The sequence below is a fragment of the Pangasianodon hypophthalmus genome, chromosome 1, assembly GCF_027358585.1.
Source record: "Pangasianodon hypophthalmus isolate fPanHyp1 chromosome 1, fPanHyp1.pri, whole genome shotgun sequence".
Classification (NCBI taxonomy): domain Eukaryota; kingdom Metazoa; phylum Chordata; class Actinopteri; order Siluriformes; family Pangasiidae; genus Pangasianodon; species Pangasianodon hypophthalmus.
The window spans coordinates 24,864,458-24,887,175 of NC_069710.1; the positions used below are offsets into that span (position 1 = coordinate 24,864,458).

General features: G+C 40.4%; 2 protein-coding genes across 2 annotated transcripts; one reads left to right on the top strand and one right to left on the bottom strand.

The window, feature by feature from the left end:
* The first annotated feature begins 72 nt into the window (after positions 1-72).
* pianp (PILR alpha associated neural protein) lies at positions 73-8,816 on the top strand. The gene is made up of 5 exons (XM_026939649.3): positions 73-1,308; positions 1,418-1,773; positions 2,023-2,101; positions 3,714-3,833; positions 4,285-8,816. The coding sequence occupies exons 1-5, from the start codon at positions 1,298-1,300 to the stop codon at positions 4,304-4,306; spliced, it is 588 nt and encodes a 195-aa protein (XP_026795450.1). The 5' UTR covers positions 73-1,297; the 3' UTR covers positions 4,307-8,816.
* Positions 8,817-9,570: 754 nt separating this feature from the next.
* cops7a (COP9 constitutive photomorphogenic homolog subunit 7A) lies at positions 9,571-22,401 on the bottom strand. Its single transcript, XM_026940283.3, has 8 exons — positions 22,125-22,401; positions 17,814-17,936; positions 16,052-16,127; positions 15,795-15,883; positions 14,214-14,416; positions 13,655-13,760; positions 12,088-12,257; positions 9,571-10,040 (listed from the first exon to the last, which is right to left on the bottom strand). Exons 2-8 carry the CDS (start codon positions 17,934-17,936, stop codon positions 10,001-10,003), a joined length of 807 nt encoding a protein of 268 aa, XP_026796084.1. The 5' UTR covers positions 22,125-22,401; the 3' UTR covers positions 9,571-10,000.
* Positions 22,402-22,718: the final 317 nt, after the last annotated feature.

Genomic DNA, 22,718 nt, shown 5'->3' on the forward strand with positions numbered 1-22,718 from the left:
GTGGCACTCCTCCACCCAACACCAAATTAATGTATATTGATTGTTTTGCCTCTGCCTCTTTTATTTATTTTGTTTGTCCTCCTGAAACGAATGAAATACTTTTTCTTGCTCCCCCTTTCTCTGCTAGAATATGAAAAATCGTTTCTCTATTTTATCTTCTTCTTTCTGTCTTCCAAATCCGTTCCATTTTCCTCCCCTGTTCTGTTTAATTGAACCAGCTAAAAAGCATAATTAGCATTTAAATCTGTCTTTTACGGGACCAACCACCTCTCTCTCTCTCTCTCTCTCTCTCTCTCTCTCTCTTTCTCTCATGCTATCTCTCTCATGTTCTCTCTTTCTCTAATTCTCTCTCGTGTTCTCCCTCTCTCTCATGTTCTTTCTCTAATGCTCTCTCTCTCTCTTATGCTCTCTCTCTAATGCTCTCTCTCTAATGCTCTCTCTCTAATACTCTCTCTCAAGCTAATTCTCTCATGCTCTCTCTCTCTTTCTCACATGTATACTCTTTCTCACTCTCATGTTCTCTCTCTCTCTTTCCCTCTCTCCCCTCTCTCTCTCTCACGCTCTCTCTCTCTCCAAGTCTCTGTCGCTAAGGCAACCAATGCTTTTTCTCACTCTGACACACTCAGGCTCTCTCCCACTCCCTCCATCAGCAGCGAGCGGTAAGCATGTGGACTGATGGCTGTCTACACACTGGTGATCTGCATGCATTTGTGTGCATGAGTGTGAGTGTGCATGTGTGTTTCTCTTTTTCACATGTAGGAGTGTTAAAGATGTCATTAGATCTGAATCCAGTTGTTGAGTTATTGCCTGAGTCAGGAACTGGATTAAAGCAGTGGATGTGTCTACAGGTGTGTGTGTGTGTGTGTGTGTGTGTGTATTGGGGGGTGTAGAATGGGCAATATATACAGTGAAAATACTGTGCTGCTTTAGTTTCCACCCTTGCATATGTGTATATGAATGGTTTTATTAATGTGAGTGTGTGCGTGTGTGTGTGTGTGTAATTGGTTTTATTAGTGTGTGTGTGTGTGTGTGTGTATGTGTGTGTATGTAAATGTGCGCTGAAATGTTCCTCTGAGGGCATTTTGTGTGTGTTTGATACTTGTGGTTATGTATGACTGAAAGACGTGAGTTAATGTGTTTGTTTGTGTTCTCCGTCTCAAGCAGCAGCGTCGTTCCCCCCTACAGCCATCTGTTTACGATCTTTCAGTAAGTGTCAGGAGCCAAACGCTCCTCCTCTCATCGTCTCCCTCTTTCAAGGGATGATCAGAGGAGCAAAGAACCAGTGAAAAGAGAAGCGATGGAGCGATGGTAATGAAAAGAGCGAGGAACTGTGGAACTGCTTATTGAGTTATTATCACTACTCAAAACATCAAACATAAATAGTGTTAATGTTGTTTTTTTAATCATTCCTGTATAGCTCCATCTCTGGACTCACTGCTCTCTTGCGCCTCCTGCTGGTTGCCGTCGTTGTTTGCCCCCCTCCTTGCCGCGCGGCCGACGAGCCTGCCGACATGCAGCTGTCCGCCACACCCCAGGCCACACCCACTCCGCTCTGGGCAGTCGACTGGGGTCCCACGCAGCCGCTGGAGGACGAGACGCATCACTTCCTGCCCAGTCAGGAAGCCGAGGGCGTGAAGCAGGCCACACCCGAGGTGTGGCCGCGTCGCAGGAACGCCCAAGCCAACCAAACCCAACAGCAGCCGCTGTCCATCGAAGCCAAGGACTCGGGAGAGGAGCCAGAACGAGATGCAGAGGAAAGAGAGATTGAAGAAGGTGGGCACCTGGATGGAAGATTGAGCTGTCCACTACCCACAATGCCTCTCTTTGAGCTTTGAGTTCCCACACATTAAGGAGGAGGAAAGTGGAAAGTGAACATTTGAGCTGCGTGTGGCACTGCAACCGTTCTTATTGCTTCAACTCCTACTGCACTTGCTCAGATTTTAAATTTCTCAGTGCTGGTTTTTTTGTGCCTGTGTTCTTCTGTTTGTATTCCCTAATCTATTTTATTCTCTCTCTCTGTAGTGGATCCTCAGTTTTATGTGACCGTAACTATCTCATCTCTTCTGATTCTCTCTGCACTCATCATTTCGGCCAAACTCTGGTGAGAGGATTTCAGCACATGATCTGTCCTCGCCGCCTGGTGTGTGTGTGTGTGTGTGTGTGTGTGTGTGGTTATGTTTTGATTTTGTTGGGGCATTTGGCTGGTCCCCACAAGGAAACAGTTTTATTTTACAAAACCTGCAGCTTTTATTTAAAAAAAAAAAAAAAAGAGCCAAAAAATTTCCTTTTGATTACTGAGGTTAAGGTTGGGTTTAGGTGTAGCATAGCAGTAATTAATTGCATTAATAATTAAGTAAGTGGAAGGAATGTAACACAAATGTGTGTGTGGGTGTGTATGTGTGTGTGTGTGTGTGTGTGTGTGTGTGTGCGCGTGTATTCAGACTGATAATGCCATACTTCACACACCAGAACACCAGATTTTCTCTCAGTTATCTCTCAGTGAGAGGAAGCATTAGAGGGAAGGCTGCGCAGCTCTGTGAAACTGCTCAATAGTCTGTCTCTGTAGTGGAAGGCTGTAGTGCAATTTTCTGTCATGGAGCTTTAATTCGACCTGTGCTGGGGGACCTGCAGGCAGTGTTTTTAAATTATTGAGAATGCTGCAGTTGATCAAATCTACAGATACATCTCATGATGTATCGAACTCATCTGGTCCTAAGCCCAGGTCTGTGTTATGGCAGGGGAATACACTGATGCAATATGAAGTTGTGATATGAAATCTGTTGTAGAAATGTACAGGCTTTATTTAGAAAGGTTTCTTGCTAGAGCACCAATATAGTGCTAATCCTGTGTGATTTGTGAAGTATCTCTGTCTTAATACGCACTTAGAACTTAACAGGGTACACTGATGTGTATGAGAAAATGTTGGAAAATATGATTTGGATCATGTTGCCATAACTGACATAAATAGCTCAAATGCATAGTTGGATGATTGTGTGTATGTGTGTGTGTGTGTGTGTGTGTGTTAGTGACAGCTTGATTTCCTGACCCAGGGGATTGATGCCATTGCAGAGTACTTTCATTCAATACCTGAGTGATTACAGGGCATTTCAGTCCTCACATAGATCAAGCAGTTCTCCTTATCATCGTATTAACTGAGTCGCCATCAATTTGTTGTGCGGCCTCTTTTGGAGTGATCAAACACACACACACACACACACGCAATGTTCTGTGCATTATGCATTCTGTGTGCATTAGCCTCCTGCTCTAACGACTCTCTGCTGGATATTGCCTCGCACTCAGATCAGAACCTGATCTAGCTCTTTCCTCAGCCTGGCTGTGTGTGTGTGTATGTGTGTGTGTGTGTGTGTGAGCGAGTGAGAGAGAGAGAGAAAGCGAGAAAGAGAATACTGTGAATATTGCATGAGCAGTCCTCTGCACTGTCTACCTGTAGCTCTGAGTCTGTCACAGATAATAACTGCCGGCTGTAATTTGACAAACATAAATGCTGTAATTATGCACAGCGTTTTTCTGTCCTCTGTAATGACAGTGTGTGTGGATGAACACAGCGAGTGCATTAACCTGCGCTCAGCATCTCTGAAATGTGAACGCTGCTATTTTAATGTCTGTTTTATTCCTCCTGTATGAGTTTCTACACGAGTGATGTTCTTCTTGATGCATTTCTCACCCCCCCCCTCTCTCTCTCACTCTCTCAGTTATGACCGCAGCCTCTCTCAGCGTCCTCCCCCTCTCTCCCTCGCCATCCCTCGTTCCCTGGCCCAAGAGGATAGCAGGCACACACTTCAGAGCACCCCCTCGTTCCCTGACAGAGAAAGGTAGATCATGTGTGTGGGGGGCATGTTTTTATACCTTGGTGGGGACCAAATATTTGCATATAGCTAGGAATATCTGACAGTTTTGACCATGTGGGAATATTTGGCTGGTCCCCCACAAGGAAAATTGATTTGTGTGAGAAATCAGTAGTCAAGTATGCATTAAAACAGACACTGACGTGTACAAGGGAGTGGGAAAACTTGCACAAAGCTAAATGGATCATTTCTGCTTTTTGGGCATGATTTTTTTTCTCTAATCATCATATCAACTGTCCACTGAGAGAGAAGGGGAGGGGGGGAGTGAAATGAAGAGAGAAAACAACCTGTGAAATCTCCACTCTTTCTCCAGCCAGGGGATTTCAAACTTAATTTCACACAAGATAAACTCTGTCACTTTCTTCTCTCCCTCTCTTGTCCTCTCTCTCTCTCTCTCTTTCTCTTTCTCCTTATGCAGACTTCCTGTGGTCAATCTTTGAACAGCTGACTGTGCCAAGCTTGCTAATCACATCCTCTGGGCATGGAATGTGAAAAAAAGGGTAAATATGAGAACAAACACAGAACATGCGAAACTGCATGAAGATGGATACATGAAAGAGAATATGTGTGGATGGATAAGGCTCTGAGGATTGGGGCTGTATATATTTGGTGACGTTTTCTGGATGGATGTACAGACATGGAAAGGAGGCCATACATTCTTTCAAGATGGAGGTTCAGGCTCTCTTCTTCAGCAATTTTGAATTTTTTTTGTTTTTTTTTTGGGCTTGGGTAGGGTGGGGTGGGGTTCTTTTGCCGTCGCACATATCGTATTCTATTTCTTTACTTACTGCAGCCATTCCCGAAGGCTTAATGAATACTACCTGCTTGCTGAGCTGTAACGTCGTCTTCATTATTGGTTTACGATCTGGTTTATTACTCGTCCCGTTTAGTGATTGCTCTCTCGCACAAACCTGTTGTTGTATTTCCAATGCCCTATGTAGCATTTATTAAGGTTCAAAGAATGACTGCATTTTGTGCCAAGTGTGTTAAATGTAGCCTATTTTCTATGGCTCTGTATTTCGACTGTTCTGTTTTATATAGCTCTCACTCTTGGCAACAGCAATGTGCTGATGTTTACAACCCTAAAGCCCATCAACCTCACACTAGAAATCCTTTCGATCTCTACAAAACACGCCTATGATGTGTTTCTCGTTAATGTTTACAGAATTGTGTCTGCACATTGGTGAATGTATTATGATGACTTTATATGGTGGCAGACTACACCACTGTCGTCAGTGTTTAAGCTGCCAGAGAAACATGGAATAGTGGTTAAAAATGAACTTGCTGATGATGGAGTATTGTGATTCAGAACTTATGGCTGTGTACTGAACGCTTTGTGTAAGTGTGTGAAGGTTTACGAATGGCCAGTCTTATATTTACAGCTGCTCTTATAGAGGGATTTTGACATTTAAAAGCCATGAATACACTTTAGAATTGTTGTAATTTGGTGAAACTCCATAGTGCATGATTAAATTGCCCATCCACTTGGTGTGACTGAAATGCCATGACATTGTGGTGTTCACACTGTAACTGAAACACACCCGCTATGGACACTTGTGTCTGTTGAAAACAATCAAATTGTTCGGTGTAATATACAGACACACACTTAGCCACAGTCATTACAACACCAGCTATCACTTGACAATGTTCTTCTCATTTAACCCGGTCAATTAAGGTGACAAGGAAATATCCTCCAGATGTTTTGTGAGACTTCTCACACTGTAAGACAAACGGCCATGTCATATATTCCTGCAGTCATAGAACAGCTCAATGGGAGATCTTTTTGGCAGTTAAACAGGCATTAGCATACTCCACAACTGAAAAGACCTAAATTATTTGCTGTAGCAGCAAAGATGAAGGATGTCAAGGGCTTAAAGTGTTGCACAAGACAATGGTTATGGGAAGAAATCCATTCCCAGACCTGCCAACCCCGAAGAGGAGTAATGCATAGTCCTGCTGGCATTTTTCATGGGGTAGTTGCTTACAACTCAGTAAAAAAAAACCAAAAACATAAGTACATTACATTTTCGATGTAACCCTTTCACAAATCACTTGTCTAATGTCACTAATAGAAACTGTGAAATGGTTCACAGTTCTGCTGCTCGAGCTATTTGAACAAGTCTGAGCACAGACCGATGCAGGAGTGCAAAGCAAACAAAAGCATTTTTTATATCTCTTTCCAATTATCTTTACAATTAACATTATTTGTAAAGAGTTACTGACACTTCTGACACTGACTCTTCATTGTAGGCCTATTTTTGTGGTTAAAATTTTCATTTTATGGCCACGTTTACTTTTCCAGTACTGATACTGATATTGTTTCTTGAAAAACTACAAAGGCTGAAAATGTGTATATACTTTATTAGGAACACCTACTCATTCATGCAATTATCTAATCAGCCAATCATGTGGCAGCAGTGTAATGCAAAAAAGTCATGCAGATACAAGCCAGCAGCTTTGGGTAATGTGTTCGTGTCTGTGGTAACACACACACACTCACCGAACATTTTATTAGGAACACTATACTAATACTGGGTAGGAGCTATCCAAGATGTTGAAAACATTCCTTTGAGATTCTGGTCCATGTTGGAATGATTGCATCATGCAATTCCTGCAGATTTTTCAGGTGCACTTTCATGCTGTGAATCTCCTGTTCTACCACATCCCAAAGGTGTTCTACTGGATTCAGATCCGGTGACTGGGAAGGCCACTGAAGAACACTGAACTCATTGTCATGTTCATGAAACCAGTTTGAGATGACTTTTGCTTTGTGAAATGGTGCGTTATCATGCTGGAAGTAGCCATTAGAAGATGAGTAAATTGTGGCCATGATGGTATACACATGGTCAGCAACAATACTCAAATAGGCTGTGGCATTCAAATGATGATTGATTGGTATTAACAGGCCCAAATTGTGCCAAGAAAACTTTCCCCACACCATTACACAACCCCCACTAGCCTGGACTGTTGGCACAAGGCAGTTTGGGTCCATGGATTCATGCTGTTGGTGCCAGATTCTGACCCTACCCGCTGTGTGCCTCGAGATTCATCAGATCAGGCTACATTTTTCCAGTCTTCAGCTGGCGTTTTCATCTGCAGAACTGCTGCTCACTGGATGTTTTTTCTTTATTGCACCATTCTGTAAACTCTAGAGATTGTTGTGTGTGAAAATCCCAGGAGATCAGCAGTTACAGAAATACTCAAACCAGCCTCTCTGGCACCAACAATCATACCACGGACAAAATCACTGAGCTCACATTTTTCCCCATTCTGATGGTTGATGTGAACATTACCCAAAGCTGCTGGCTTGTATCTGCATGATTTTTTTGCATTACACTGCTGCCACATGATTGGCTGTTTAGATAATTGCATGAATGAGTAGGTGTTCCTAATAAAGTTCCTAATAAAGTACATAAAATATTTACATATTTTTTTCTCCAAAATATTAAAATACTAAAATGAATCCTAACAAAAGAAAAATTAGTAAGTCTCTTTATACATTGTGGTCCAAAAGTCTGAGACCACATTGAAAATCTGGGAAAAAAAATTTTTTCATGTAAAACTGGAAATAAACAGAAGGTTTTAGAATTTTGAAATATTTAAAACAAACACACTGACAGTGCACACTGTCATTAAAGCAAAAAGGTGACATATCAAATACTACAAAACTCTGAAATTCATGTAAATATTTCACCTTTCACTCAAGTTGTTGTCAATAATATAATTTGTAATGAAAATTGTTGTATTAAATTAGAAGAGAATGCAAAATAGAAGTATTTTCACTAATTGGTCTCAAACTTTTGGACCCCACTGTATGTAAACATTTCCAGTTCCAAATATAAATTTCTTTTAGAAATCAAATTCCAATCTTTGCTATTTGTTAAATGATCCAATATCTGATATGTTTTCTCTGATATACGATCCACCATTTTTTTTGCTAGTATCAGACTGTGTATCAGATCAATGCCATGTCTGCAGTTAAGTGATGTTAAATATATTCTTATCTAATGTTAGGCAAGCTGAACATACACTGATAGATTTTATTTATTTATTTATTTATTTATTTATGTTAATGAACTCAGAACATTCTCCATTTCCCTTGACAGAAAGAGAGGGCACCTCATCTCAAAACATTATTAATGTGAGATTGGGGGAAGGGGGAGGGTCTTCCAGGGGCTCAGTTAGACACCTGTGCAACTGTCAATCATTCCAGCTTCATATGTCAATTGGCTCGTCTGGCATTTTTATTGTGGGGGGGGGGAAAGAGGACATGGTGTATTTTGCAGTGATATCTCATAGCAGCGTATTCTGATGTTAAAATGCAGAGCTCCTACACGAAAAGGTTGGCAGGTCTCCCTTCCTCATCTTTGCATCAGCAAACTGCCTGGTTCTTCACTCGTGTGTGAGAAGAGGAGCTTCACAATTATATAGATCAACTCCTCTGCATAATTTCATCCACTTCCTGCTCCAAGCCGCCTAATTTAGCTATTAGCTGATGAGTTATATCAGAGAAACAGGAGATAGTAAACTAAAGAGAGAACACATGTCCACAGCACTGGAGACTGCAGATTGAGGAAACACTGTTTCTATATTGAAGTGAAACCTTTTATGGAACTGAATGAAAGGGCAAAAAGTTTTGTGATAAACAAATGTTCTGGTATTTGCCTTGCATATAGAGACAATAATTTATTATTATTGTGTTTTTTCTCATCCGGGACAAGTTCATTATTCAGTATGTGTTAAAAATGTGTTAAAAATGTCAGTGGTTTAAAGCACTTTGGGTATGAAACTTTGTCTCACGAGCTCAAAGTTCAACTCCGCATACAAGCTGTGATTTTTTTTGTGATGTAGTTTTATATGACGTAGCACTGCCTTAAGTACTGTGTGTGGTTAACTGTATAAGAGAAAAGATCAATAAAAATCCATTTATGGTGTTTTAAAAGTTGTGAATATGGATTTCGAGTATTGATTGCAAAGTGAAATTTGGAAGAAGTAGTGCAATGCGCATGGAAACAGACCTCACCTACGGTTTATTGCTCTTATACACACACACACAAACATTAAATATAATCTCTCTCTCCATACACACACACACACACACACACACACACACAGGTAAGCAGCTGTTCACAGCTTCCATCTGTTCTGAGAGGCTGTGAACCACTGACGTTTTATCTCACTGCCTAAAATTAACACCACTATTTATAGAGAGAGAGAGAAAGAGAGAGAGAGAATAGTGGATTGAATCAGAGAGGATGTAAAAATCATTGCACTGAACAGATGGATATGGATAGACCATGAACAAGAGGAGGACTCGGGGTTAATACAAAAACATCTCATCTTTCTCCCTCTCTCTATTTCTGAGTGGGAGCAGAGAATTAATTGCTACCATTAACGTCATGCAGAGGAAATGGAGAGAAAGAGGCAGAAAGCACACGGGGCAGGATAATGGTTTTAGGTAGCGCCTGGTTATTTTCATAGGAAAACACATGTGGAGGGATGGGACTACTCTAATATTCAGTGTGTGTGTGTGTGTGTGTGTATCAGCACCTGACAAGGGTTTTTGTGTGTATGTGTCCAAGAGAGATAATTAATGGCCTGATCTCTAAGCACACAAGCTTCCTCCCTGGCTCAGCATGTGCAACATTATACATTAGAGAGCAGAGTTAAAGACTGGGAGAGGAGTAAAAGATGAGCAGAGTAGTGACAGAGGGAAAATGTTTATTCCTTTATCATCTTCATACATCCTAATTATGGAACAATGCAACTCAAAATACTCAGGGAAAGAAACCAAATATTGATTTAAAACATTTACAAGCATACATTTATGCACAGTCTGTTCTTTCTCACTCTCTTTCTAGCTCTCTCAAACTCAAACTCACACACACACACACACTCACACACACACACACACACACACACACACACACACACACAAAGTCTTTAATCCGAGTCTTGTATCTGTCTGCGGTTACATGATGCCTGGACAGCAGTGTTGTGAAGAAGCTGCAATCTGCTCACTAGTTCGTCTGCCAGTGTGGATCCAAAGTGTGTGAAAGTGTCTCTGTTCAGCTCGGATCTGCACAACAAGTCAGTGATCTGCACCTCGGTGTGATCTTTACGTGCCTTTGGGCTCAGTTCGACTTCGACCAGATCTTCCCACTTCCGCGAAGTCTATGACATAAACACAAAGAGCTTGATTAACAAATAATGTCAGTAAGGCAACAAAATCAAAAGGTTTCAGAGGCAGGACAGGCACAATTAGCATCTCGTTAAGATTTGATTAGAACTGTGGGATGTCAGTAATCCTCAGTAATAACACTTAACTAGAGGAAAATTGGAGCATAGCAAACACACTTAATGCTAATGAAACTAATGGCTGTAGACAGTGCAGGAGCAGACACACTCCAGCACTCGCTATTCGAGTCACAAATGCTTTATTATTATGATCGCTATCAGAGCAAACACAGACACACAAACACCCACAAACACACACGGCCTCTGTAAATCTCTGCGCTGCAAGTGCTCTTGGCTTTGCAAATGTTCATGTTTTACATTCGTTCCTAATCATATTTAAATGCCTGGTTTGGATTAACCACCATGGTCCAGGTGTCCAGCTTACAGATGCATAACTCCTATTCAAATCCCAATTTCTAACAGCACTTACATTGTACCATGCTTACATAATACCAGCAATAACAACCTCCAACCAGGGGTGGAAAATACTTTTTACATTACTATACTTTATTTTGGCGTATTTATACTTTTCATGAGTATTACTAAAATTCAATACTGGTACTCTTACTTAATTATATCTGCAAGAAAAAAAATCTTACTTTTTACTCCTTACATGATTATTTAGACCTTCAATGAACTTGTTACAAATCTCAAAACGTCTTTTTTCTATCATCCAACCAGTGTACGCTATACATCAATCTGCATCTAATCGTGGCCTCCTCATGGGGGCAGTCGTGGCCTCCTCATGGGGGCAGTCGTGGCCTCCTCATGGGGGCAGTCGTGGCCTCCTCATGGGGGCAGTCGTGGCCTAATGGTTAGAGAGTCGGACTTGCAACCCGAAGGTGAACCTGAAGGTCGTGGGTTCGAGTCTCAGGTCCGGCAGGGATTGTAGGTGGGGGGGAGTGAATGACCAGCGCTCTCTCCCACCCTCAATACTGAGGTGAGACCCTTGAGCAAGGCACCGAACCCCCAAACTGCTCCCCGGGCGCCGCAGCAAAAGGCTGCCCACTGCTCCGGGTGTGTGTTCACTACTGTGTGTGTGCGCACTTGGATGGGTTAAATGCAGAGCACAAATTCCTAGTATGGGTCACCACACTTGGCCACAAGTCACTAGACTTCACTTCATTTACGCAATGTATTTAATGCCATTTAATGCTATAGCTGTGTCCGAATATTGATAATCTACCAGACTGCAGTGTGGATATGTTCGATATGCTCGAGTAAGCAAAGACTCGTATAAAATCCTTTTGCCTCCCTGGAAGGAATGAACTCCATCTAATTTGAAAAATCATGCTGAAGTAAGTTTAGCTAATTTGCTAACATTAATTTGCAATTTACACTCACCGTCCACTTTAATAGGAACACCGGTACTCCTGCTCATTTATGCAGTTATCCAATCAGCCAATCACATGGCAGCAGCACAATGCATAAAATCATGCAGATACAGGTCAAGAGCTTTAGTTAATGCTCACATCAAACATCAGAATGGGGGAAAAGTGTGATCTCTTGTAACTGTGGCATGGTTGTTGGTGCCAGATGGGCTGGTCTGAGTATTTCATAAACTGCTGATCTCCTGGGATTTTCACACACAACAGTCTCTAGAGTTTACACAGAATGGTGTGACAAAAAACATCCTGTGAGCAGAGGGTCTGCACGCTGAAACACCTTGTTGATGAGGAGATCAGAGGAGAATGACCAGACTAGACTTCCTGTCAGCTGACTGGAAAACTTCATAAATGGGCAGGTGTACAGGTGATGATAGTGGATGGTGAGTGTATATATAACTACGTTAGTCTGTTTTCTTTGTAAATGCCAGGTTAGACTAGCACCAATTCCAGTAGCTAACATCTACTGGAAGTCAAATTCTAACATCTACTTGAATACTTCCACTTTCAACTGAGTAAGATTTTGACACAGTGACCTACACTTTCCCTTAAGTATAACTGCTCAGTATGTTTCTCCAGCCTACGGGTACATCACTTACCCTTTGACCTTTGAACTCTTTTTCCCTGGTTGCCGTGATTCCTGAGAAGAGGCAGGGTCTCGTGGCTCAGCCGGTTGATCTGCATCTTGATTGGATGCTGCTCCACCAGGGGCGGGGCCAGAAGATGGTGAAGCAGAGCTGGCCTTCAGGGTTTTCTGTAGGTTCGACACCTAAACGAAAGCACAAATATAAGAATGTAAGAGGTGGAACTTGTATTTATGTGCCCTAAAAATAATAATACAAAAGAATGTCCCAAGTACCAGTCTCTGAAGGGGCTCATCACAAATCCCTTAAATTGAATTTAGGATTTAAATTCGCTGGCTTCAGAGAATAAGTGCATTATACAATACACAAGTGCTGGAGTTTGTGGGGGTTTATCACAAACACATTCAGTTTAGGATTTCTTTTTGTCAGCTAGCTACAAACCAGGTCTAATGTGCATCCTGGAAGCAATTCAAACGCAAAACAGAAGGCTTTAGTGGTTAGAAAATTTGTTCTACAACAACTGTGCCTTCAAAGATCAAATTACATTTGAACAACAAATTTAACTGCTGCAAAGAATACGCCCAGTAGGCCGTGATTCCTTCTGTTGTACGTAGGCAGGCTGTACATTACAGCCATAAAAAACTCCCACTATAGCAAATACATACACAGAATGTATGAACAAGTTAATGACATTACACGAGGATCAACCGTGACTCTGACCAGGAAAAAGTAGTTACTGAAAAAGTCCTTTCTTTCTTGTTTTAGCTCTACTTTGGGGTAAAATGTACTGCTGATATAGTGGCGCTGGAAATAGCAGGTGTGCTTCCATCACAGTTTATTGCTATACCTTTAAAAAAAAAAAAAAAAAAGAAACGAGTTTTTCCTCAGCTGAAGGGAGTGCAATTTTTGCAATACTTGAGAACTGTATCTGATATTTGACGGTTCCATCAATTACTTTTGTGTGATTTGACATTTTTCATATAAAATCACTTGGATGGAAACACAGCTAGAGTCGTAAACATACTAAAGATTATTCCCGACCATGAAGAGTTATGATACGATGCTGAGCTCCTGGATGGAAACAAGCTGTCCAGTACTGCATTAGTGAAGTATCTTTTATATTATTGTATGCTATACTGGAGAATATAAGGTACAGAAAATAAATAGGGCCCTTTAGATTCATGCAGCCACATTTCAAGATGGCATGTAATTATCTTCGGGGGAAAACACAAGTCAGTCAGACGGTCCAAAGAAAACAGCTAAATTAAACACGCCTAGCAAAACGCTGACAGTTTGACTGCATCAGAGCTCTTTTAGCAATTTTCCATTTGGACTGCGCTGCAGATCCCCTGATTATTTGAATGTAGTCTTAGAGTCTTCTATTAAAAGTAAACACTGCAGATTTAATTCTCACACTGTGGAACTTTTTTTTTACCTAAATAAATAAAGCATAAAGAAAATGTCTGCCTGTACACTGAAGCTCAGAATATTGCTCCGTATACCTTCAGGGTCTCCCAGTTAATAACCACTCTCAGAGTCAGGTCAGTCCAAAACATATCCAATTTATTACACACATACTGACCTCAGTCTCCACTTGCACTTTAACCTTGAGTTGGCTCTCCCTGTACTGATTAGCTCTGGAGACTTGCTCCTCAATTCCACACAACACCGCCTCACATCCTGCACACCTGACAGAGTCAAAGAGACGACACACGCTGCATCAAAGTACTTTTCATGAAATGCTTACACACACACACACACTCACACAGTTTCTAGACACAGATCAGACATACACATACAGAGTCACACACATACACAGAGATACACACACAGTTTCTAGACACCGATCAGACACACACACACACACACACACACACAGTTTCTAGACACAAATCAGACACACATACAGAGTCACACACAGACACACACAGTTTCTAGACACAGATCAGACACACACACAGTCACACAGAGTCACACATACACACAGTTTCTACACACAGAGTTCACACACAGAGTCACACACAGTCACACACAGAGTCACACACAGAGTCACACACAGAGTCACACACAGAGTCACACACAGAGTCACACACAGTTTCTAGACACAGATCAGACATACACATACACATACACGCACGCACCACTCCTGTAGTGTGTTGGCGATGTTTGGCAGCTCGTTAGGACCGAGGTCTCGGCCCACGCTGAAGTCCACCTCCACCTGCTGGTTGCGCTGGTCCAGTTTTCCGTGGATGATGTCGCAGTAGACGGCCTCGATGAGCAAGTCTTCCAGCTCGCGCACGTTCTTCAGCTCCAACTGCTGGAGCAGCAGCGAGTAGGGCAGACACTGGAGCAAACAAATGTCCGAATTTGAGTCAACTTGTAAATATTTTTTTTTTAAAAGAACAAACAGTTCTTAGCATAATGACTTTGCACAGGAGAATACAATAATTAACTCTAGTGTTGATATGCACAGGACTATTGAGCTTGGAAGCAGACAAAAGTATTTGAATATGAATTTGGTATTTTTTTTCTGTGGTGTATTTAACACGTACATTTGCATGTTTTAAAAACATAATTTGAAATTACGGGTTACACGTTTTGATATTCTGAAAAATCACAACCCTGTATACAAATTTCAAAAAAATCTCAAAACTACTGAATGTGGCACTGAAAATTACTGCATGTGGCACTGAAAATTACTGAATAATTACTGCATAAATGTGCAGGTGTTCCTATTAAAGTGGATGGTAAGTGTATACTAAGCGTAGAGTATTTAACATCACTGTCGAAAACAATTTTATTTGTTTAACCACTCCTAAGGCTCCTTTTTTTTTTTAACTCTAAACCATAAACTGTAATTTCAAATTATATGTTTTTAAACACAAATCTTGTGACTAGTAAGTTCAAAATAAAGAAAAAACATTTTTAAAAAACTCTTTTATTTAATGTGACATACAGTGGTGGCCAAAAGTCAAAGGCCAAAATTTTCACCACTAGTGAAAATGTTTCTATTTTGCATTCTTTATTAATTTAATTACAAATTAAATTATCAGCAGTAACTTGAGGATAAAGTAAAAGTATATAGAACATTTTAATGAATATGAAAATTTCTTTTCAATATCTGGTATGTCCCCTTTCTGCTTTAATGACATTTCACACTGGAGCGACACAGACTGCACAAGTTTGTGTAAAATCTGATGATTCACGTTAGAGCAAAGCCATGGGAGTGTCGTCCGAACACAGAAGGGATAAATCTCAAGGAATATTTCTAATTGTCGCAATGTCACAAATTTGCTTAAATTTAAATAGTGACCAACAAATCATGCAGAATTTGGAATACTGAATATTTAAGATTTAATTGTTTCTTTAAAACTTGTTTATTTCCAGCTATAAATGAAAAGAAAAAACAAAAAACAAAACAGAATTTCAATGTGGTTTCAGACTTTTGGCCCCCGCTGTATATAATGTAAATATAGGAAATTCATATTCACATACACATACAACTGCTGCAAGAACTGGATAGAGGAAGAGGATGAATTCCTTTTAGAGTCTGGTTCATGTCAAGGTTTCTTCCTCATGTTGTCTCAGGAGGTTTTTCCTTGACAATGTGGCCTGTGATTTGCTCAGTAATCATCTAAATCTCCATCTGGATTTCTGCAATACTGCTTTGTAACAATGTCTATTGTTAAATGGAAATAAAAGTGAATTGAACTGAAGTGTACCTTTAGGTTGGAAGCCAGACTGATGATTGACAGGTGACGAAGCTTGTTCTTCTGGGAAGGTGTTAACTCTGGGAGCGAGGCCGCCCTCTCTGAGAGGTAGGAGGACAGAAACATTATAAAAGCTGGACCTGGACCAGTTATTTCATATTCAGAGCAGTGCTAAGCTGGAGAGACTTGCATGAGAACCTTTCCAGAGTCTGACCGAGCAGAACTGACAAAGTCAAAGCTTTTTTTCTTTTTTTTTTTTTTCGGCTTACCTTTGTAGTCAGAGTAGGTTCCATAAGCAAAGAGATTGAGGAGCTGATAGACGGGAGCATGAGGACCTGTCTCCAGCTGGTACAGGCAAGAGGGAGAAAAAAAACGAGAGATAAGAAGTTCTGGAGGAAATGAAACACACAATGTATGCTATAGTGTGACGGCACTTCAAACTGGTTCAGAATATACGATAGCTAGACAGTAGAGGACACCTCTTCTGATTGGCATTATTATTCACACATCTGCTGCGTTTCTTCCAGAAGATCTAAAAGCAACACCCACTAGACGGCACAGCAGAGACAAAACATCCCTGTCCGTCAGGTTTCAAGTCCAACTGTAAAATGTTTAGCGATTTTATAGCGATGTTAAACACACTGATGAGCTCTGTCTCACTTAAAACTTTCTGCTGTCGTCATGATTGTTGTCATGGGCAATTCAGAAGAAACAAAAAAACAGACCTTTTGGTAGATTTGAAGATGACATGAGAGGTTTTTAAAATTCAAACACTCACTGTAATTGGAAAGCCGAGTATGTTAGTACTTATGGTCTAGAATAGTCCGTAAGTATGTGATTAGAGACACAACACATACTTGTGATTTGTTTAGTGGAGGTACTGTAGATGGACAGGGAAATTTGTCCTTTTCTTTTTTTTTGGCTAAATTAGACTAGTGCTGCGTGTCAGGATAGTGAAGAAGACTAAAATAGCACATATTAATTTAAATTAATAGATTGAGAGTTTCTCTCACAAACCCATTTGTAAATCAAACAATCCCATGTGGGGTCGTAACCCCTAGTTAAGAGCCCCTGAGCTACTATTTTACTCCAGAAAATAATGAGTAATGTTAAAAGAAAAGCATTATTAATGATTTCCATCACAAGTAATCCTGCCTATAGTAGTTTGGGATGTTATTTAATTGTAGCAAGAATGGTTAATAAGAGCAATTCCTGCATTCTCAGTGCACACAATAGAGCAGGAATGCTGTGATAATCTTTAGGATGGACACACAGATCCAGTGCTGAATAACGGTACAGGACCAATGTTGCCTTGAAGAAACACGAGGTTCGGTATTAGGCGTGTGTGGAGTTCAGACGGTACATGACACGCATCATAATTTTAAATTTGCTAGCAAAGTGCACACAAAACAGAGAGCCACATTCTGAAAAATTTCCTGTCCAACATTTACAAAGTTTTTGACAAGAAAATAGAAAAATTAAACAATTATTTTAAAAAAAAAGAAAGAAAAGAAACTAAAAGAGCTAAGAGAGACCCTCAAAAGAGCTAAAGCTAGGTCTGGGCAGGTCTCTTACCTCATTTACAGCCACCTCTTATTCCAATAATTTTTTTTTTCATATCTCCTGTCTGGATTTTGAAACAATAATCATAACTATTCATGTTTTTTTTTTCTGTTACTGTCCCAAAAATAGAATGACCCAAAAGTACACAATCCCTGTTGGTTCATCAGTATACAGCGATACTCTCTGGAAAGTTCATCGTTATAATTTACACAACTTTGTCATTGCCATCTATGATCTGAACTCCGGAAAACTGAAATCAATTCTCCTAACCTGCTAACACGTTAAAGATGTAACTGGTGAGGTGGACACACTGGACCATGTCTACACCAATATCTACAGCACATGTGCGACTTCACTCCCATATTTATGAATATAATGAAAGCAAAGCCAGTACAAAATATTGATCACATATCCATTTTTACTGAGTGAGGGATACACTGGGCTTGACAGTGAACTTGTGTGTACTACCTCTCGAACATTTGGCAGCTCCAGTATGTCTGAGAAAACATAAAGCCCTGGAGTCTCCAGCAGAGAACTGATGGCCTGAGCCAAGGCAGAACCTGACAGAGACAGCAACTGATCCACCTCCATCTAAAAGAGAGAGACAGGGAGAGAGAAGTGCTGGTTTTACACTCTGCTATTACAGCACTGTTTTACTATTATTACTTGTCATGCTGTATGAGACATATTCCAAGAACATTGTGGGCAAATTATATAACACACTGTGTACTAACATTGTCTTCTCCCTGTCAGATTATATGATGAAGATCCTCTAAAACAGACCTGTGATTAAAGAAAATGATTATGTTCTGAGTACATCATTAATCAGTGTGATCCGGGCTTGTGCAGAAACATTCGTCAAAATGAGCTTGAGGCAATATTTTCTCCTGTTCATTAGCATGTTTCGTTTATGTTTCGTTATTGACACTATGGTATTTGTAGCTGTCCCATGAGCTCTGTGTCATCCTAATCCGCCCTCCTATTGGTGGCTCTGGATGAGTGTCATGGCAGCGCTATGAGATTTTAAGCATAAGTTTTGGACACTGCCAGAACTTTGTCACTGACAGGCTTTGGTCGTAATGGCACTAATTCGGTCGCTGGTGAGCATTATGTGTTATAAGACCGCCGATCTCAACTCACAACCAAAGAGATCATGTAAGATGTGTAAAGTTTTGTCTGCAGCAGCAAAATCGGGCCAAAAATGTTACAACTCTCACTTCCGCTCAAACCTCTCAAGAAGACTGATGCTCTATTTCAGGGGTGTCCAGTCTTATCCGGAAAGGGCCAGTGTGGGTGCAGGTTTTCCAATCAAGCAGAAGCCACAGCTGATTCCACCTGTTTAATCAGCTGATCTTGGCTTTCAGTAGAATCAGGTGTGGCTCCTGTTCGACTGGAATGAAAACCTGCACCCACACCGGCCCTTTCCGGATAAGATTGGAAACCCCTGCTCTAATTTAAGGCATCAGACTCCAGTCCTTGTCACAGCACATCAGAGTTTAGTGTTTCTCCTCATATAAAACACCAAATTCATCCAGGTCCATCAAGTAATTATGAAAGGCTCAAGGTGCTGTGTCAAAAGCGAAATCATAAATCTGCCTTGATTAGATTAGATTAGATTCAACTTTATTTTCATTGTGCAGAGTACAAGTACAGAGCCAATGAAATGCAGTTAGAAGCCAGCTAGAAGTACAAATAGCAATATGCATATATATATATATTATAAAGAGCAGTAAACAGTAATAAACAAAACAAAGTCAATATTTGGTGTGAGGATCCTTTGCTTAAAAAATATAGTAGTCTCAGGTACAGTGTGTGCAGTTTTATGAGGAAATGAGCTTTAAGTGTTACTGAGCATCTTGCAGAAGCAGCCGCAGTTCTTCAGTTAACTGTCGCACTTGCTTCTTATTTCTGCAGCAAAATCCAGCAGCCTTCATTATGTTTTTTTGTCTGAAACGTGGTCTCTTATGTAATATTCTGCTTTCTTTACTGACATACAAACATTTTTCTGTAACGTTTAATTTTGTGCTGGAAAACTGTTTGGAAATCTAAAACGTTTTTGTACTGAATCAATAATGTAGAAGTCATAAAATAAAAATCTATAACAAAGTTTGTACTACAAAAAATAGGGTGCATAAGACTTTCCAGCACAAAATTAAATGTTACAGAAAAATGTTTGTATATATACACACATACATACTTCATAACACAAGTCTAACTTCTAACTCTTCTGCTCTACTAAGGAAACGTGTGCAATCAGGGCCCGTATTCACGAAGCTTCCTAAGCCTAAAAGTTGCTCCTAGTGACTAAATCTTAGTAAAGATAAGAATGATTCACGAAACATCTTAGCCCTAAAAACAGCTCCTAAGGTAAAAATTGTTGAGAGTAGAGAGGAGGACTTTTAAGAGGCTTAAGAGTTTCTATAGCAGAGGACAAAATGGCAGAAAGAAGAAATGTTCTCCAAACACTGAACGATCATGAGTTAATTAAACGCTACAGATTGGATCGCGATGGGATAATGTTTGTGGTCGAACTTATTAGAGATGCGGTCACATCTCCCACCCAACGTAGTAATGCCATAACACCAGAAATGAAAGTGATTACAACACTGAGGTATTTAGCAACTGGAAAAATGCAACAGTGCAGTAGTGCTGACTTGTGTCTGTCACAACCTTCCATCAGCAGAGTGATCACACAAACTATTGAAGCGCTTTCACAGTCTCATATAGTGACACACAGAGACTCATATCGTCATATAGAGACTCATATCGTCATATAGAGACTGTCCTGCAATCATGTAAATTGGTAAAAGCTCCCATCAATCTGAAATGGATTACAAGTAATAAAATCAGTATGGTAAATAAATGTAAGAACTTAAATATAGTAACTACTGCGTGGAAATTGGTTGCTTCAAAAGTAGACACATTTTCAACATTTGGCTGTTTTAATTAACTTTAAGATATTTAGCCTATAACAGTAACTTTGCATAAAGTAGCCTGTATTCATGATTATACAATTTCTTAATACAAACATTTTATGATTTCCATTCTATTATCATATATTCTATTTTCACAAAGAGCGCATTTTAAGACCTTTACAGATTAAAAAAACTATCAACCAATCACAGTCCTCGAATTGCTGCGTCATCCCTTACTCAGAGTTGCTATCACTTTTTCCTATCACTTTTAGTCTAGGACTCCCAGCTAGGACTTTTTAGGCTAAGATAGGAGCTCTCTGGGAGAATTCTAAGAAGCTTTGTGAATACGGGCCCAGGTGTCTTAGCATTTAAAGAATGAGGCTGCCATGTGTTCAGTGAAACCCTAACACCTAACAAAGGCAGTTGATGGGTGACTGCACCAAAAAAAGCAGCACTTAAAAAGACATACACCACAGCGCTGCTGAATTCTCGAATCTGAATGATCAGGTGTTGACTCATTTCTATAACAGCAGTTCTGACTGTAACTTAAATTACAGGTTTAGATTAAAGCGCTCACTCCAATCCATTATCATTTCATTTATAGTAACTCATTCACAAGCACTTGTATGGCAGATGATCTACATAACCTAAGCCTAATACGTAACAGTTTTAAAAAGAAGTGCATTGTTATTTAACAAAGAGAAACACAGAATCATTGATATGGTGTAGATTTCTGTAAGGAGAAGTATATTTAACATTTATGGAAGGGGTCTGGTGTCTCAGCGCACTGTAATGGTCAGTAATACAGCAACGTCTTCAGTATAGAGGAGTCTGTGCTTTCTGATTTCTCTGAATCTTTCTAAGCTGTGAGTCTCACTTCAAAAGAGAAAGAGAGTGGTGGAGAGAGAGTGAGAGAGGGAGTGGGTGTGTGAGAGAGAGAGTGTGAATGAGAGTGAAAGAGTGAGAGAAAGAGTGAGCGAGAGTGACAGAGAGAGTGAGTGAATGAATGAGAGAGAGAGAGAGAGAGGCTGTTGAGGGAATGACTGTATCTATCTGCTATAATGTAAGTAGTAACAGGAACTAACCTGCTTTGCAGGCATTCCACAACATTCTAGAAATGGTTAAAAAGCATGCCATGTCATTCATTTATAAATTAAAAGTAGAATAGTTGTGGTCTAAAAGGAATTCACACTTCAGGACGTGCTGTTATTGGAAAAGAATCAACTTCAGGGTGGTAACAGGAGCGCCATTTCGTGGCCAAGCCGCACTGCACCACCCTACACCACCCTGGCGCTGATTATTTTCCTGTAAGAGCACACACCCCACTGTGTTTACTCCTTACACAACATTTAATGACAGCACGCAGTGTGGAACAGCACGAAGTTTATCAGGGATACATACGAAATATGAGTACAACTACATTAAAAATGAAAGAATGGACTGAAATAAAATGTGTTTTTAATTTTTATTTTAGCAGAGTGACCTGCACTATGTAACTACACTCTATAATGAGTAGCTAGTTTGCGTGTTAGCTTTCTACAAAACACGTAAATGCATTCAAAATACACTCCAACATTAGTATTACAATAAATATAAAGAAGTGTCAAGAACTTGTGACTGCTGCATTTCATCAAACTGATCAATGTTCCCTGCGCTGATCCTATAACTACAGGCGTTAGCTTGTTGATTAGCCTAGCCTAGCTTAGCCTAGCCTAGCCAGCATGGAAGCACAGCAACTACGAGGCCGGAGTTCACATGTAACATTGAACTGACTTTATTTAATATGCGTTTAATGTGAATTTGCCTAACACGTTTACCGTCCCTAGTTGTTCATGTTGAACAGAAAGTAAATAAAGGCATTTACCGCTGTTTGTTCACAAAGTAAAGTAAGATCACGTCTCTCCTCTTGCAGGCTCCGTGACACTTCCGCTAGTTTACGTCGACAACAAAACAACGCCTTCTCTGATTGGACAGCAGGAAGAAGGGGCGCGCAAGCTGCCCCGCGAACCAATCAGGTAGCCGGAAAGAGCAACAAGCAGGAAATATGGGAGGAACGCGACCATGGAAACATAGGCTGGATCCCAAATAACGTGTCACTCTCTATTGGAATACACTACATAGGGTGTTGGAATAATGGTTTTTACACCCAATACAGTGGACTCTATCTCAAAAACGAAGCCATTTGGGACTCTGCGGCTAAATTAGGATAACTGGATGAGAAAAAGCTTATCACGACAAAAGGTGGAATAAACCCTGCTGAAAAACAATAGAAACCCGCATAGAGTTTGTAATGGTTTTAATGGTTATAATGGGAGTTGTATTGGTTTTAATGGAAACTGTAATGGTCCCTGTGGGTCTCTACTGGTTATTTCTTACCTTCTTATGGAGGCATGTTATGTCTAGTGGATACCAATAAGGACCAGTAATGGTTTCAGTGGATAGCTGATGGTTTGTAGTG